Genomic DNA, 15,281 nt, shown 5'->3' with positions numbered 1-15,281 from the left:
GGATAGCCCAGCTGTAGGTTTGGGATAGCCAGATACTGATAGACCTGGCCTTCAAAGAAATTGTATTATCTTCAGTCCCATATACAATATTACATTATATTATATTATACTATATTATATTATTTAATATAATTAAATAATAACGACGGCTGTGAAGATGTTCCCCAATAATGATACAGTTAAGAAATGCTGGCTCTGTGACTTGGAAACGTGGAAAGGCTCTGTGGAGGAGCTGAGACTCAAGCTGGGGGGTGATTTTCAGATGGGTAGGAAGAGGCTAACAGATCCATTTGAGTACTTTATCTTCTCAAAGGAAGCAGCAAGTTTTTAAGGTTACCTTTAGGCTCTGAAGCTTTCTTGTGAAAATCATGATTTCATAATTCATTAGCAAATAAATCATTACAATTTATACGTAGTCATCTCCAAGGATTGTAATCCAAAAATGAAATTACTGCTCTTATCGTGGTATTAGATACCACGAAGTAAATTGTACTTTTTTAGCCATAAAACTTTAGGAACAAGGATAACCTTTTCCCAGGGTAAACATTTTTAGAGTGAAATAGCCAAAATACAGAAAAAAGTGTAAAAGAGAAAAATAAGTTTGGATAATATGATCAAAAGCAAAATTGCACTTACCATCCTCTTTCATCTGCTGGAGCTATGCTAAATACTTCTGATAATAAAATAAATAAAATTAATGCAGAACCAAATAGCCTAGCTTGAATTGAAATAGACGAATTTGAGTATTTTTTGTTTGATGATATAATAGGATTTTTTCTTCATTGAAGCTGGCTTAGAAAGAAGCTGGAATATTATGAAAGTGGATCAGACATACAAGTGTATTTTGACTTTGTTCTGCCAAATCCCATTTTATATTACCATGTCTCCTCTTGACCCAGGTTGACTTACTGACATTTACTTCCTTACCTTCTTTGGAGGATTAATTGTGACTTTAAATTCTTTGTCACTCTCTGCATCAAGATTTATTCCCCCGTCCTTGAATCTCAGCTGGCACTGTGACTGCTTAACCAATAGGATGCAGTGGAAATAACCTGTGCGGCTTCCAGATCCAGGCTTGAGGAGGACTGGCAGCTTGTGCTTCCTCCCCCTTGGGATGCTTCCTCTCAGAAGCCGGCTGCCATGCTCTGAGAAGCCCAGGCCACATGGAGAAACCACATGTTGGCCTACCATCCGGCAGTTCCAGATGAGCTCCCAGCTGACCTCTGGCATCAGCTGCCGGTCATGTGTACGAGCCATCTTAACTGTTTCAGCCCGGTTGCATCTCCAGCTGGTTGCAGCTGCAGCTGACATCAAAGGGAGCAGAAGAACCACTCAGCTGAACCCAGTAAACCTGCAGACTAGTGAGATATGACACCATGGTGGTTGTTTTGAGCTATTTCAGGCAGTTGGTTTCACAGCAATCCATAACTGAAATAGCTTTCCAGAGAACATCCTGGAACTGAGTCTGTGGAAGGGCTCATTAAATTTAAACTATAGATAGAAATACTTGAACAGCCTATGCTTAATCCTTATAAATTTGAAAATCACCAGGCAAAATTTTAGAAGGCTTTTTTGGAAACTAGGCTCCTTTAAGCTTGTTTACCAGCTACATTAAGGTAATAATGCCTATTTCATTGTTTCACCTTCTGGTTCACTTATTCACCCATTGAAGTGATAGATAAGTAATACATAATCAAATGCATTCTTTTAATTAAAAAAGAGAAGCAGTATTTTCCAGCAAAAATAGCATGAGTCAGACCTTCAGTCAAATCTTGGCCTGTCACTTTATAGCTGTGTTTCCGTGGCTAAGTTACCCAAGCTGCCTGAGTCTGTTTCTTTGTTTTCCAGATTCTGTGTACTGTAAAGGATTAGTGAAGATCAGAAATAATGTATGTTAAGAATGTAGCAGAGTGCCTGGTGCAAAGGTGGAGCTCAATAAATCTAGCTTTTTTTGCAGGAAGGGGGTGATAATGTGGTTTTAAAAATGCAGTAAAAAATTGTCTCGTTCATTTTTTTTAATTTTTATTTATTTATTTATTTTTTTAAGATTTTATTTTTTTCCTTTTTCTCCCCAAAGCCCCCTGGTACATAGTTGTATATTCTTCATTGTGGGTCCTTCTAGTTGTGGCATGTGGGACACTGCCTCAGCGTGGTTTGATGAGCAGTGCCATGTCCGTGCCCAGGATTCGAACCAAAGAAACACTGGGCCGCCTGCAGCGGAGCGCGTGAACTTAACCACTCGGCCACGGGGCCAGCCCCTCTCATTCATTTTTTAACGGGATATGGAAATACAGTTGTTCCTGGGCTTTATCGGCGTGGATCCTAAAGGGTTAAAGCAATACATCTTTGCAGTTTGTCCTAGAAACAGGCATGTTTTATGCAACAGAAATTTTGATCCCTAAACCCATTCACACTACCCTTCCTCACTTCTTTATTGCCATAGAGGACTTGACAAAGGGATAAAGGCAACTTCTGGCTCCTAGTCCCAAGGGTAGACCTAATGGAGAATTCCTTTTATTCTGTACCTCTTTTCCTCCTCCCTTTCCTCAATTGCATTCACCTTCCACTTTGGTGGGAAACAACTTTATAGGATGCTGGCTCTCAACACACTGATGTTAGCTCTAAGGCGCCCCAAGGTTCATGGAATACACCTCCAGGGTGGACACATGCACATCCCACAGCCTGAGTTGTGTAGTCCAGGGGCAGGAACGGTTGTGGCAGCCCACAGGATTCTGTCTCTGATGCTTTGGCCTTGTCTTTGTATAATACCTTGTTTTCCTTTGTAAGAAATCACTGGGCACTGCTCTCTGGACATGTGTCTCTAATGTGACAACTAGAGCAGTGCCCAGCGATTTCTTTGCCTGCTGAATGTGTTTGCTCTTAAAACGATTAAGGTGAGATGAGTAGTTCTTATTGGTGGAGGTTAAGGACCACTTTTTAAACTATTGGTTACTGTTCTTGCTGTCTTCTCTTACCTGCCTGACTTGAGCCACCTGAGCCCCATTTTGGTCTTTGAAATTTAGATGACCTTGGCTGCAGATGAAATGCCAATGGATTATACTTGAGTATAATATGGGTTTGGGGCAGAATTGAGGAGTTACGTGCCACATACTTCAACTGGATGATCTCTAAAGGAATTATAAATTATCCTAGTTTAGCATAAACATTTACTTATATTGTTTTTGAATATTTACATGAATATTTATCATTAAAATCTTAATACCTTAGTTCGAATACTGTAAATGTTTTAATATAGCTTTTCTATGATGTGAAATTTTATGTCCATTGCTAGAATCTTTCAGAAAGCTCTCACTGTTAAACCTAGAAAGTAGCCAGGAATTATTTTAAAATACTTGCTATATAAATACAGATTATATAGAGATGAACTTATGGATAACTCATTTTTGCCCATGAGTTTGTCATAGTCATAATTATGATTATGCAACTGGTTCAGGCTTTTGTTGTTGTTATTTATAATACTACAAACACATTTTAAGATTAACGCCCTTTAAATTATTTATAATTATGGACTAATTTCCTTTTGAAAGAAATGATAATATTCTTATCTCATGCCCACTTAAAGCTTAAAAATATTTCAAATCAGTGGAGATTGTACTATACAAAATATAATATACTTAAAGCAGGTTTTCTCAGGACTTGAGCTCTAAATTTTATTGCTTCTGGGACTCATATGATGGTTATGTGTTATAGATTTAGAGAGAGCTTTAAGACTCCTATTGACATAGGTGAGCGAAATGGTTCCTTGGAAACCATTCGGGTGTCCAGTCACGGTAAACGTGGATTAAAGGTTACGATGCATATAGTGTGCGCTGACGTGTAACCAATGGGAGATTCAGGGGAGCGTGTGCTCTCTATTAAGAACAGTGCATTTCTTCCAGTATTTTAACGACTGCTGTTTTAAAAGGGGGAAAAAATCAACATTGAAACTATCTGTAAGGTAAAGCTACTGAAACCTAATCCAAAAGGCATGCTCTTATAGAAAACTCTTCTTAATACTCGCAGTGCGGTTATAGCTGAGGACATGTGGTATATATTACAGCGCCCAGGGAATTCAAGCCTCCGCAGTGTGGACTCACAGTGAAGGCTGATTTCAAAATGAAGTGCTAGCCTTTGCTCTCTTCATAGCTCTGTTACTTCCCAGGGTTTCTTATTAGCTTGACATTCGTCTAGGACTGCTGTGAGTGGGACAGGAAAATGGAAATTGAAAGAGGACCAGAGTGGGGACATATGAACCTCTCTGCCCTCCCGTAGCACCCGCTTCCTCCAGCATACACTCAGCATTTCACACTGGGCATTAGAAAGTCTTACGCAATCATTGCAAAAAGGGTTGAAGGCAGAGCTGTCCATGGTTTGAAAGAAAGATTCAAACTGTTGGTTGAAAATCAGGTAATAACAGTCCTGTTGGTGAACAAAACTTATTAGAGGGCTGAGGAAGGAATGCTATCTCTCAGCAGCAGGCAGGAAGTAATTGGTGCTGAAAAGCTTACCTCTCTAGGGAGGAATCAGATATCAGACTTTGCCATGCCCCAGGTCCAACCCATAAGGTCCCACCTACATCCCCCGCCCCATCCCAGCTTTGTTAGATTGCTAGGATCGATCGCTGGCTTTTTCTGACCCAACAGTGGGTGCAGGAAAGAGAGCCAGCCAGACTGAAAGCAGACAAGGTGGGGGTGGAAGACTGGGGCCGCTTTTGCAGAGAGAAAAAGAGAAAGAGAAGAAAAAGGGTGGGGGCTATGGGGACCAAGCTTAACTGGTGCCTGGCTGCTTCTCTTTGATTTGATGGCCTTTATTCCTTCTAATTGGATAAAATAGGAAGTCACTGGCAGTCCTGTGTTGCTGGGTATACTGATTTTACTCAGACCAGCCAAGCAGCTCCAGAGTGCGGGTAGAGGCTGGGGGTTGGGAGAGGAGGGAGGAAAAAGCAAGAAAGAGAGAGAGAGAACGTCTTTGGATGAGGAGGGGAAAGAAAGAGAAAGAGACTACGAAGAAGGGAAGAGCCGCAGAGGAAGAAAGTGAATGAGCGCTCAAGAAGGACAAAGAGGAGTGGTTGCGGGGTGGGGGTGGAGGCAGGGCTGGGAGGGGAGTTACCGCCCCTCCTGGCCGCGCTCTTCCCTTCAGATCCCTCTGTGATGATACTGTTTGCAGTGATGCTCCGAGGGCAGGCACCTGCTGCTCTGTAATGATTCAGCCTCTTTCAGCCGTCGCGTTAACACAACAGGATGCTGTTGCTACTGTCGCTGCTGCCCCTCCTGCCGCCGCCGCTGCTGCCGCCGCCGCCACCACCGCTGATCCTGCTTTTGCTTTTACTTCTCCTGCATGACAGTTGTTTTCTCCATCTAAGCAGACACCAGCTTCAGATGGTCGAGGTGAGAAACATGCCTTTCAGTTTGGGCTACTGGTTTACTTAATTGACCAACCATCAGCCCCGTTTCTATTCTGGCCGCTGTCCTCTTGACCAGCGGGGATGGTTTGGAGAAGCATTTAAAAGAACTACCAAAGTGGCCCAGAAACAGCAGTAAAGAATTACCATATACTTTTATTTGGTAGTTGCTAGAGGCTTTTTTTCCCTTCCTTTCTCCCAAACTCCTCTTGCTTTTGATAATGGCCTTGGACTTGGACGACTTATCGATTTCCCCCTATAAGATGCTGTATCATTTGGTTGGGGGGGCCTCTGCATGGTAATGGACCGTGAGAGAGGCCAGGCCTTCTGGAGGTGAGCCGATGGAGATTTCTTCCCCAGACATGTCTGGGGCAACTGCTGAGAGGTGCTCCAGCCCCTCCACTCAGCTGAGTACAGACCCATCTCTTGATGGGCTTCCGGCAGCAGAAGACATGCCAGAGAGCCAGACTGAAGATGGGAGAAGCTCCGGACTCGTGGGCCTGGCAGTGCCCTGCTGTGTCTGCCTGGAAGCCGAGCGCCTGCGAGGTTGCCTCAACTCGGAGAAAATCTGCATTGTCCCCATTCTGGCTTGCCTCGTCAGCCTCTGCCTCTGCATTGCCGGCCTCAAGTGGGTATTTGTGGACAAGATATTTGAGTATGACTCTCCTACTCACCTTGACCCTGGGGGGTTAGGCCAGGACCCTATTATTTCTCTGGATCCAACTGCTGCCTCAGATGGGTGGGTATCCTCTGAGGCATACACTTCACCTGTCTCTAGGGCGCAATCTGAAACTGAGGTTCAAGTTACAGTGCAAGTTGACAATGCTGTTGTGTCCTCTGAACCCTCAGCGGTACCAACCCCGAAGAATCGTATTTTTGCCTTTTCTTTCCTGCCGTCCACTGCACCATCCTTTCCATCACCCACTCGGAACCCTGAGGTGAGAACACCCAAGTCAGCAACTCAGCCACAAACAACAGAAACTAATCTCCAAACTGCTCCTAAACTTTGTAAGTAGAGAGAGAGATAATGATAAATAAAGGAAAGGGTGGGCTTGAGATCCTAAAAGGTGTTCTCCAGAGCATGTAGCTGTTTCCTTTTCTCCTTGTGTTTTGATTGCCTGGTTTTGTTTAAGAGTATCATGTGACTAGGATGCTTGGGGTGGCGTCGAAGAGATGAGTAAAAAGATCTTGTAAACTCCTGGTATAAATCAGTGCTCTAGAAGAAGCTCACTCTAGCCAGATGGCTAAATCTGGGGTGGGGGACCCAAAACTTCACCGTCTGTGAGTCATGCTTGAATTTCAGTTAAATTCAATTGATTTCTATTACTTCTTAAAATTAAAACATCAGACCATCCTTTGTTTTTGATATAAATTTGACTTCGACATAGCAATGAGTCTGATTTTGTGTCTTTCTTTTTCCCACGTAGACTTCCTCTCACCTCTCCCGACCTTTTGGCTACTCTCTGCCTCCTGACACTCCAAGCTGCGTGTTCTGTTTCTCCATCTCTTCTTCCTGTTCCCTTACCCACTTCTCCCCGTGTTTGTATTTCAGTTGGTTCTTCCAAATATCGCATCCAGTCTAGACATTTACATTGCTCATCTCTCCCCGGCATCAGATTATTGCTGTCCTACCCAGATTGTAGTTTCAGTTTCTAAGCACTTATTAGAGGCAGCTTAATTTTGTGCAGAACACAGTATAATTCTGCATGAAAGGATTTCCCTGAATTAGTTTTGTCTTCTGTAATTAGATGTTTAAATAGCTTCTTTGGCAGTTATTAAAAAGTACAAAATACATTAGCAAGCTACATCGTTTTTTTAGACCTGTGTCATTTTCCCCATCAGATTGCAGCAGCCCAGTTTAATAAGCTGTGAGTGAAGAGGACCCACGCTCTTTAAACAAAACAGAACAATATGCTGCTGTTTGTATGGGGTCATCGCAATGCTTTGTAATCGAAAGTTGACACAGAGGAGACCATGACTAGTCAGATTGTTCTAAACATCAGCATAGAAGGGAGGAGTTCTCTACAGCTCTTTTTTTTTTTTTAACATTTCTAATTTATTTTTGTTTCTCTATCTCCTATCCCTTTTACTACTGATGAATATTCCCTTAGTAGAAAAAAGTAGAAGATCAGAGAATTTGGTTCTTAATAACATGTGTAAAATCTCTTAGAGTGAAAGAAGAATTGATGGTAAGCATTCCGTGATGAAATACTCACCCCATCTGCTTCCCTCTAGATGGAAATGAAGAATAAAAAATATCTTTTCCAGACATTATGTTCAGTATGAGGTGGAGCTGTGTGTTATAGAAACACAGAAAAACTTGATTTAGACTTGTGATTCAGGATCATTTCATACACACCAGTTTCAGCAGCAAAGGTTTAAAAAAAAAAAAAGAGGTTAGTTTTTCAGGTGTAATTAGGGAAGAACATCCTTGCTGCAGACACTGCTTTGTATCTTTATCAAATCCCCGAAGCGTCATTAAAGGTCTGACAGCCATCACTGCATTCACCGCCTCTTCCCACCTGGCAAAGTGACCGGGAAATAATACCCAGATGAAATGACAGGCTATAAAAAGCAAGTATAGATCCTGCAAAGGGAAGCAAAATTCACCATGCAGACAAGGTTACTTCTTTGTCTTTATCGTTTTCAACTTAAGTCTTTAATTAAAATGTGCCTGAATAGGTCTAGTTGTCCAGAAAAAGAAAGAAGACTCTTTGAAAAACTTCAACTAAATTCTATAATTCTGTCATCTGAGGAAAACGAGCAAACAAAGAAAGACCCAGTACATTTTCCTTATCTAGGACCGTGTCACAAAGTATGTTGTGATGTTTTAAGAAATTATTTTTTAAGGTCAATTCTGCTAAATGTTTGGATAGATTACATATTCCATATAGTTTCTTTCCTTTTCTTTTTCCAAGCCAGAGCATTGATTTTTCTGGCATTTGCATTGAGTGGAAAAGATTTACTGCTGCCTAAAAGCATCGCAGTGGCCAGTTCTGGCCAGATGCACAGCTGCAGTGTTCTCAAGTCCATTGGAGAGAAGCCTGGAAAAGCGGTCTGGGAAGTAGCGTTCTCCTGGAAAGTTAGGGGTCGACAGTTGGTTAACACGTTACGGCCTATAGGGTTTTCTGTGTGAGAAACTCTGTGTTAATTTTTTGATCTAGTGCATGATAACAGCAAAAATACTAGCATCCTAAAAACTGTGAGTTTGGTTTTTTTTGGAAAGGAATTGATCCAGGGAGCTTTGTTTCCAGACACTCCTGAGTGGTTGTTTGGTTGTTTAAAAAGCTTGTAACCATTAACTAAAGGAAAGAAAGAAAAAAAAAAGCTTGAAATTGGATTGTCATTTCATAAGCTGTTTCTCTTTTTTCTTTTCAATTAAGAAAGTACTGCTTAGTCACAGAAAGAACCAGCACTTTCCTTTCATCATGCCTGTTTTTGACATGAAGTAAGCTGTCATGGCGTATGTTTAAAAATGACATGATCATATCTGAAACATGCTCTTCGGCTGTTTCAGGACTTTATTCTCCGTTTTCTATCTGTCTCAGCATTTTCAGGGTGTTATGCACAGAGCTGTAGCCTTCAAGGTCATAGTCTGTTGAGGGCTAATTGATTCTTCTTTATCCTGGAGCCTGAGAGAATAGGGCAGAGACAATCCTAGTAATTGTGTCTGCTGTGTTATTCCCTAAACCAATCTACCTACCAGTATTAGAGTTTTAGTTTGTAAATACTAGAATTACTCCCTTCCTCACTGACTCTTAAAATTAAAACATTCTTTGTCTTTATTATAACAAAAAGCAAAATATTTTAAATTGCTTATAGGTGGAGTGGCTATGTCAGGTTTTCTAAAATGGGTATTTCTTTCATAAGGTGATATAATTTCATGTTTTCACCATATTAATCTATGCATACATATAGATCTTAAGAAATCTAAGGCAGGGCTGGAAGAAAAAATATATATATATATTTTAAATTCTAAAGTTTTTCTGTGTAGGGTTAGTGGTTTCCCACTACCGCAATCATTATATTGCCATGATAATAGTTAAGTTTTTCTTTTTCACTGAGTCACATAATACTTAAACCATTAATTTGTTTTCTTTGCTTGGGCTTTTAAGTTTTCTTACCCTCTATGTATATGGAAAGAACTGACTCTGGGAGATTGAAAATTTAGATGACTGTAAAGAGAGCTGATTAATTAAATCGTGGCCAGAAAACTGTGGTGCCATCTTGAAAGAAAATGTATTTCTGGGTGGGAGAACCTGCTTGACAACAGCCTCTTGGGTATAAGAATGTGTTGGTATTTTCATCTTAGACCAAATTTGTTTTGCTTTGTCTTAAGTCTTTATATTGGGTTGCATGGCAAACCATTGTTACCACAGTGACAATATGAATCACTGTCACTTGCAAAAGCTCAATGTGATTAATGGAATATGCCAAAGATTTCTTCCCTTCAATTTAAAAGTGGCATTCATTTTAAGCCCCATGGATTCTTCCAGTTCCTTGCAACTGTGCTTGTAGGTATTTCAGAATGGTGATTTCAAAGAACTTTCCTCCACTTTAACCATATTCATTTAAAGCCTAAGACATTAAAAACTGGAAGAAACTGGAGGAAACTCTATTTGATACAAATAATTTTATAGATTTACAGATGAAGAAACCAAGACTCTGAAAAATTTAGTGAAATTCTTTTACTAAAGTTAACACAATTCTGAAAGTTTTAGTCGCATCCAAAATGATAGAAAACAGAAGAGCGTCCTGTCTCCCAGAATTTAAACCCACACGCTGCTATTTTCTCCTGGCATCTTTTCCCCATTCTAGAGAGTCAGAGCTGGAGACTAACTCCAGTGGTTTTAGTGGCATCTGACTGACAGTTAGGCAAGGACTTCAAGTTAAGACCACTGGTCAAGTGTGTATAGTTCATACTATTAAAATTAAATTTTCTACTCACCCTCTTTTTTGGCTCTTATTAAATTGTCAGTAATGGCAGTCTTTTCCCTTTTTCTTTGATCATCCATACAATGTTCAGCTTGCTTTTGAAACCAGCTTGGGTTTTCTAGGGTGAGCTCTTTCCTGACCTATAGCAGATGGCTCCATGGCTCGCCTCTCTCCTGCACATCCCACTTTGATTATTTCTCCTTATTCCTTTATGACACCTAGATCATTTTTCTCCTTCCCCTCCCTTACCATCCTCCCAATTATATCTTATTTTTCTAATTATGCCACTTTGGCTTAGATGTCAGTATTTCATTGCATTCTAAGATATCAAAGCATCTTCACCTGTCTTTTCTTTCAGATAGAATTACATTGCATTTTAATACTGAATGGTATTTACACATATTACAAGCACACATACAAAAAAATATCTCCAGCCAGTGAATAATATACTGTTTGTTATTGGCACAATTAATTCAAACTCTTGTCTCTCTTCTTTTTTTTGTGAGGAAGATTCGCCCTGAGCTAACATCCATTGCCCATCTTCCTGTTTTTTTTTCTTTTTTTTGCTTGAAGAAGATTAGCCCTGAGCTAGGATCTCTGCTAGTATTCCTCTACTTTGTATGTGGGATGCCTCCACAGCATGGCTGATGAGTGAAGTAGGTCCACACCTGGGATCTGAACCCATGAACCTGGGCCGCCAAAGCGGAGCATGCAGAACTTGAACCCCTTGGCCATGAGGCTGGCCCCCTCTTGTCCTCTTCTTTATTTCTCCCTTTTCTTTTCCTCGGTATGTTTCATGCCAGTTTCTGCTGACACTTTTCCATGTTTGTACATACGAGCGTTTCTGCATTCCCAGAAAATCATTATGTCCCAAACCATAAGTCTTTGTTCTTTCTCCTTCCCTTTTCCTTTTAATGGCACCTTATAGTATCCTTTTAAAGCAATGAAGGAAGGGAGATTTTGTAAACTGAGAAGCCAAGGCATAAAAAATATTATGACGTGTCTGAAGTTCAGCTAGGAGCCCCTAAGAACTAGGAATGTTACTCTTGTCAGCTAAATCTATTGAACTTTTGATTAAACCATAAATTATACCATGTCTACTTTTATGCTCATGTTTCTATTTTTGTTGTCTTTGTTATATGTCATTGAGTCTCTTCTATTATTTCCTCTTTTTCTTCATTCAGTGAATACATATTAAGCACCTACAATATGCCAGGCACTGTTCCAGATTGGTTATATGGCAATAAAAGCAGTAAACATTCTTGCCCTCATAGAGTTTATGTTCTAATGGATTTTAAGAATCTAGTTGCCCAACTCAATTTGAATCATTTCTTTACTTTCCTATACGTATACTCTCTGAATTCAGCATTTCTTCTCTTTTCTTTCGTTTTATTCACATTTTGACTGCTACTCCTCTTTCTCCCCTAGGATATTCCTCTTCTCTATCTGTTAGATACTGAACATTTGCCCAGGATTGTCCATTATATTAAAGTGACACCAGTCTCAACTAGCTGGGTAAATTTGGGTGATTCATATTTGGCTTATGTGGTGCTATTTAAGCAAACCATTGAAGTGGTTGGGAAAGTACTGTCTGTCTAGTCCTTTAGAAATGGAAATACATGCATAATTCTTCTAGCCTGTAAAGATGTAAGATTATTTTCAGATTCTAGAAAGCTGACAGCTGTAAATATTTTTGTGTTTATTTTTTGGTCATGTTTTCTCTTTATTGTTTTGGCTTATAGGACAAGAATATTAAATCATGCCCAAGGATTTTTAGTTTCACTGTCCAGAGAAAGGCTAGAATCTGCCATTAAGTTTTTGAGTTCTCAAACGGAGTAAAAACTTGGGTTCATATACCATTCACATGAAGAGTGGTTGAGCAGAAGGGAATCAAGTTAATCCTCATCACCTTGAACATATAGCAATGTTTACTGCAATGAATTTAATCCACTGGGGTGTGTGTGTGTGTATGTGTGTAAGCATTCAAAGGTTATTTCTGAATAATGTAATTGATATTCTGTAATCATAGAATTTTACATGTTGAACGTTTATAGAGATTATCTGAGCGACTTCCAAAGTGAGGAAATTCAGATCTGCAAAAGTGAAGTGACTTGCCCAAGGTCACTACAGCTAGTTAGTGTCAGTGCTGAGACTAAAACTGAAATGGTCCTTTCCTTTGCTACATCTTACTTTCTTTTCCCAAACTGTTTTTAGCATTTTTATTCAAATATATATTTTCTTACTTTAAATGATTTTGATTTTCCTGTTTATTATTTAAATCCTCATTAGTAAACCTGTCATCACTCCATCGCAGATGTCTTCTTTAAAAAGAGAATTTCACCTCTATGATTTTGATCCGTATAGGACAGCCTTCAGGAGTGGAGGCAGGACCTTTCTCTCCCAGCAACACAGTACATGGGAGAATTTTTTTAACGATCAAAGTTATCCTAACTGAAGTCTGCTACTTATTTGGAAAAAATTTAGTTTCTTCTTAATGGAGTATTCAAGCAGTGCCACTGTTGAGGGAGATTCATGTTCCAAGCAGATTATTAAATATATTTACTTCTAAGGTCTCTTACAGCTCTGAGTCTCCCACTCTCTTATGCAAGGGCATTAGCTTTCCGGTTGGGCAGACTTGAATTTTAATCCTGCTTGCCTTTCTTCGTGGCTTTGAGCAAGTTAGATCACCCCTCTGAATCTATTTCCTCATTTATCTATGAGGATATCTATGAGGATAGAGGATAGCATCTCTTGGGACTGTTTGGAGAATTAAATGAGATATTGGAAAATACCAAGTCCTAAGACTAAAACATAGTAAATATGAAACGAGGACCAATTTTCTCCCTCATTCTACTTTTGACTCCCTTCTTCACTTTATTCCCTTCCTCCTTAGATCTTGACAGAGTGGTTTTGTACAACGTTTGGAGAGTAAGTTTGGGAGTTTGGGGAAGCTTATGAAAAACTTAGAAGTAAGATAAGAGTTGAAGAGGCATCACACTGAGGTGGAAATTGTACTGGAAGCTTGACATCAAATCTCAACTCTATTGCTTATGAGCAAATGACCTTGAGCAAATCACATCACCACTTCAGATGTAGTGTTTACATCCTAACGTGTGGGGATGTCAATATCTAAAACTCTCACAAGATTGTGTTAAGGATGAAATAAGTTACTCTTTGTGAGAACAATACCTGATATTAGGACAGGGCTTAAGAAATATTAACTTCCTTCTTTTCCTTCCTCTCTGTCAGGGTTCATATATACATATATTCACAAGTGTTAATTATGAATTTATTCCTAGGAATAAATTGTAGGGAGTCTTAACAGATGAGTTACTTTGTTATGTCTTAGAATGATATAGAACTTTACTAATTTCTTGAACCTTAGTACCATAAAAAGAGTGATTTTTTTCCCCCATCAAAGTTGGCTAGAATATAGATTAATACTCTTTGGGTAATGTCCAAAAATCACAGCATGAGGGAATTCTTATAGGTAGAATGATAAAGAGTTACTCGTAAGAAAGGAAAGGATAGGTGGCAACTAAAATTATGTTTGTCGAGGAAGTACCTTCTATGGGAAGATTGGGATGATGAAAAGGAATCCATAGTTTAGATGTAGTGCGTGGAAAGAGTTGAGCTGAAAGTGAACATCAATCCTTCTTTATTTGAATGAAAATTCTGTTCACCTAGCTCTTTTCATTATTCCAAACTAGGATTTCCAGACCCCACAAGATAGGAATTAAGCTGTTTTCATCATTTCGCAAAACCCATGGAAATAACAATTTATGTAGAATAATTTTACATGAGTCAAATTAAATGCAGAAGTTCTTTTAATTTAGTTAAAAATATATAAATGTTATACATTTATATTTCATAGATATAATATCCTAAATAAAAGGGGAAATGATTTGATGATTAGTTCATAAATAAAATTGGGTAAATAAAATTATTTAAAGTGTAAAGCAAAAGGTTGTTTATCAATAGGTTTGAAAACAAAAACAAAATTTAGTCCCATTTCTAATTGCTAGAGGCTTGTAAAAAGTAAAAGAGAAAACAAATTGTTATAGAAGTAGAGAATAATTGTATCGTAAATATATGCTGGAGATTCTGTTACAATGAACTTAAAATGAAATCTTATTAGCTGGATTATTGGTCACAATCCTACAAAAAGAAAAAACAACACACTGTGTTGTTCTGGATACCTGCACTTAAAGGGGCTTTGATATTTTTGTTGTGCATCTAATGATTTTTCTTGCATGGAGATGTAATTTGTAAGAGCTTGTCATTTACAAAAATGTATAGTAATCGGCATAATATATGTGTTTACATTTATTGTTTAATGTAGAACTAGAGATATATGAAAACTTTTATGCTTTGGTCATCTTGATTCTTATTAATTCAGGTATAATAGGTTTATTGCAGAAATTGAACTCTGAATCAGTGTTGGAGCAATGAGGCAGCCACTTCTAAGGAGAAAATATTTGATGACAATCTAGGGCGGATTTTACCTGGGTCTGGGCTTTTCTGATTGTGCAGTGGAAATAAGCTGATAGGCCCAAGAAAATTCGATGAAATATAATGGAATGCCACCTAAGGTAAAGCAGTTTTTATTTTTCATCAAGAATATGGTGTGACAAGGGGAGACTTGATTTACTGTAATTTTCAGTGATATGCGCTTGAGTGATCGAATTGCCTTTCTTGAGGTGATGTTATCCCAGCCAAGGGGGAACTTATGAACTCCATTTTAAGCAAAAGTTGGTGCAGAACTTAATATCCATAAAATTCTCTAATAAAACAATCTCTTCCCTAACTCATTTTCTTTTAAAAACTCATAATTTAAAATTAAATCAAATGTCCCTATATTTATATGCATTTGGAAGGAAGAGGAAGGCAACAGTGAAGACAATGATAGTTGTCACTAGAAACAAAACTTAGTAGGCAAAGACAC

At 39.0% G+C, this 15,281-nt stretch overlaps 2 protein-coding genes across 13 annotated transcripts in view; both read left to right on the top strand.

Moving 5' to 3' along the window:
* Positions 1–15,281, top strand: part of LOC106824350 (pro-neuregulin-1, membrane-bound isoform) — a 213,333-nt gene that overhangs the window by 89,254 nt on the left and 108,798 nt on the right. For 5 of the 12 annotated variants that reach the window (XM_014830592.3, XM_014830573.3, XM_014830582.3 and 2 more), the window contains exon 1: positions 5,574–6,409. The exons of the other annotated variants lie outside the window; for them this stretch is intronic. In XM_014830592.3, coding sequence (XP_014686078.1) covers positions 5,743–6,409 — 667 coding nt within the window. In that variant the 5' untranslated portion in view covers positions 5,574–5,742. Of the gene's footprint in view, positions 1–5,573; positions 6,410–15,281 lie in introns of those variants that run through there. 12 annotated transcript variants of the gene reach the window in all.
* On the top strand, positions 5,241–5,429 carry LOC139042265 (uncharacterized). The gene has a single exon (XM_070499862.1). It carries the CDS (start codon positions 5,241–5,243, stop codon positions 5,427–5,429), a length of 189 nt encoding a protein of 62 aa, XP_070355963.1.

Source organism: Equus asinus, chromosome 27, assembly GCF_041296235.1.
Source record: "Equus asinus isolate D_3611 breed Donkey chromosome 27, EquAss-T2T_v2, whole genome shotgun sequence".
Taxonomy (NCBI): Eukaryota; Metazoa; Chordata; class Mammalia; order Perissodactyla; family Equidae; genus Equus; species Equus asinus.
The sequence above is the reverse complement of the archived record's forward strand: the minus strand, read 5'-3'. Positions and strand labels throughout refer to the sequence as shown.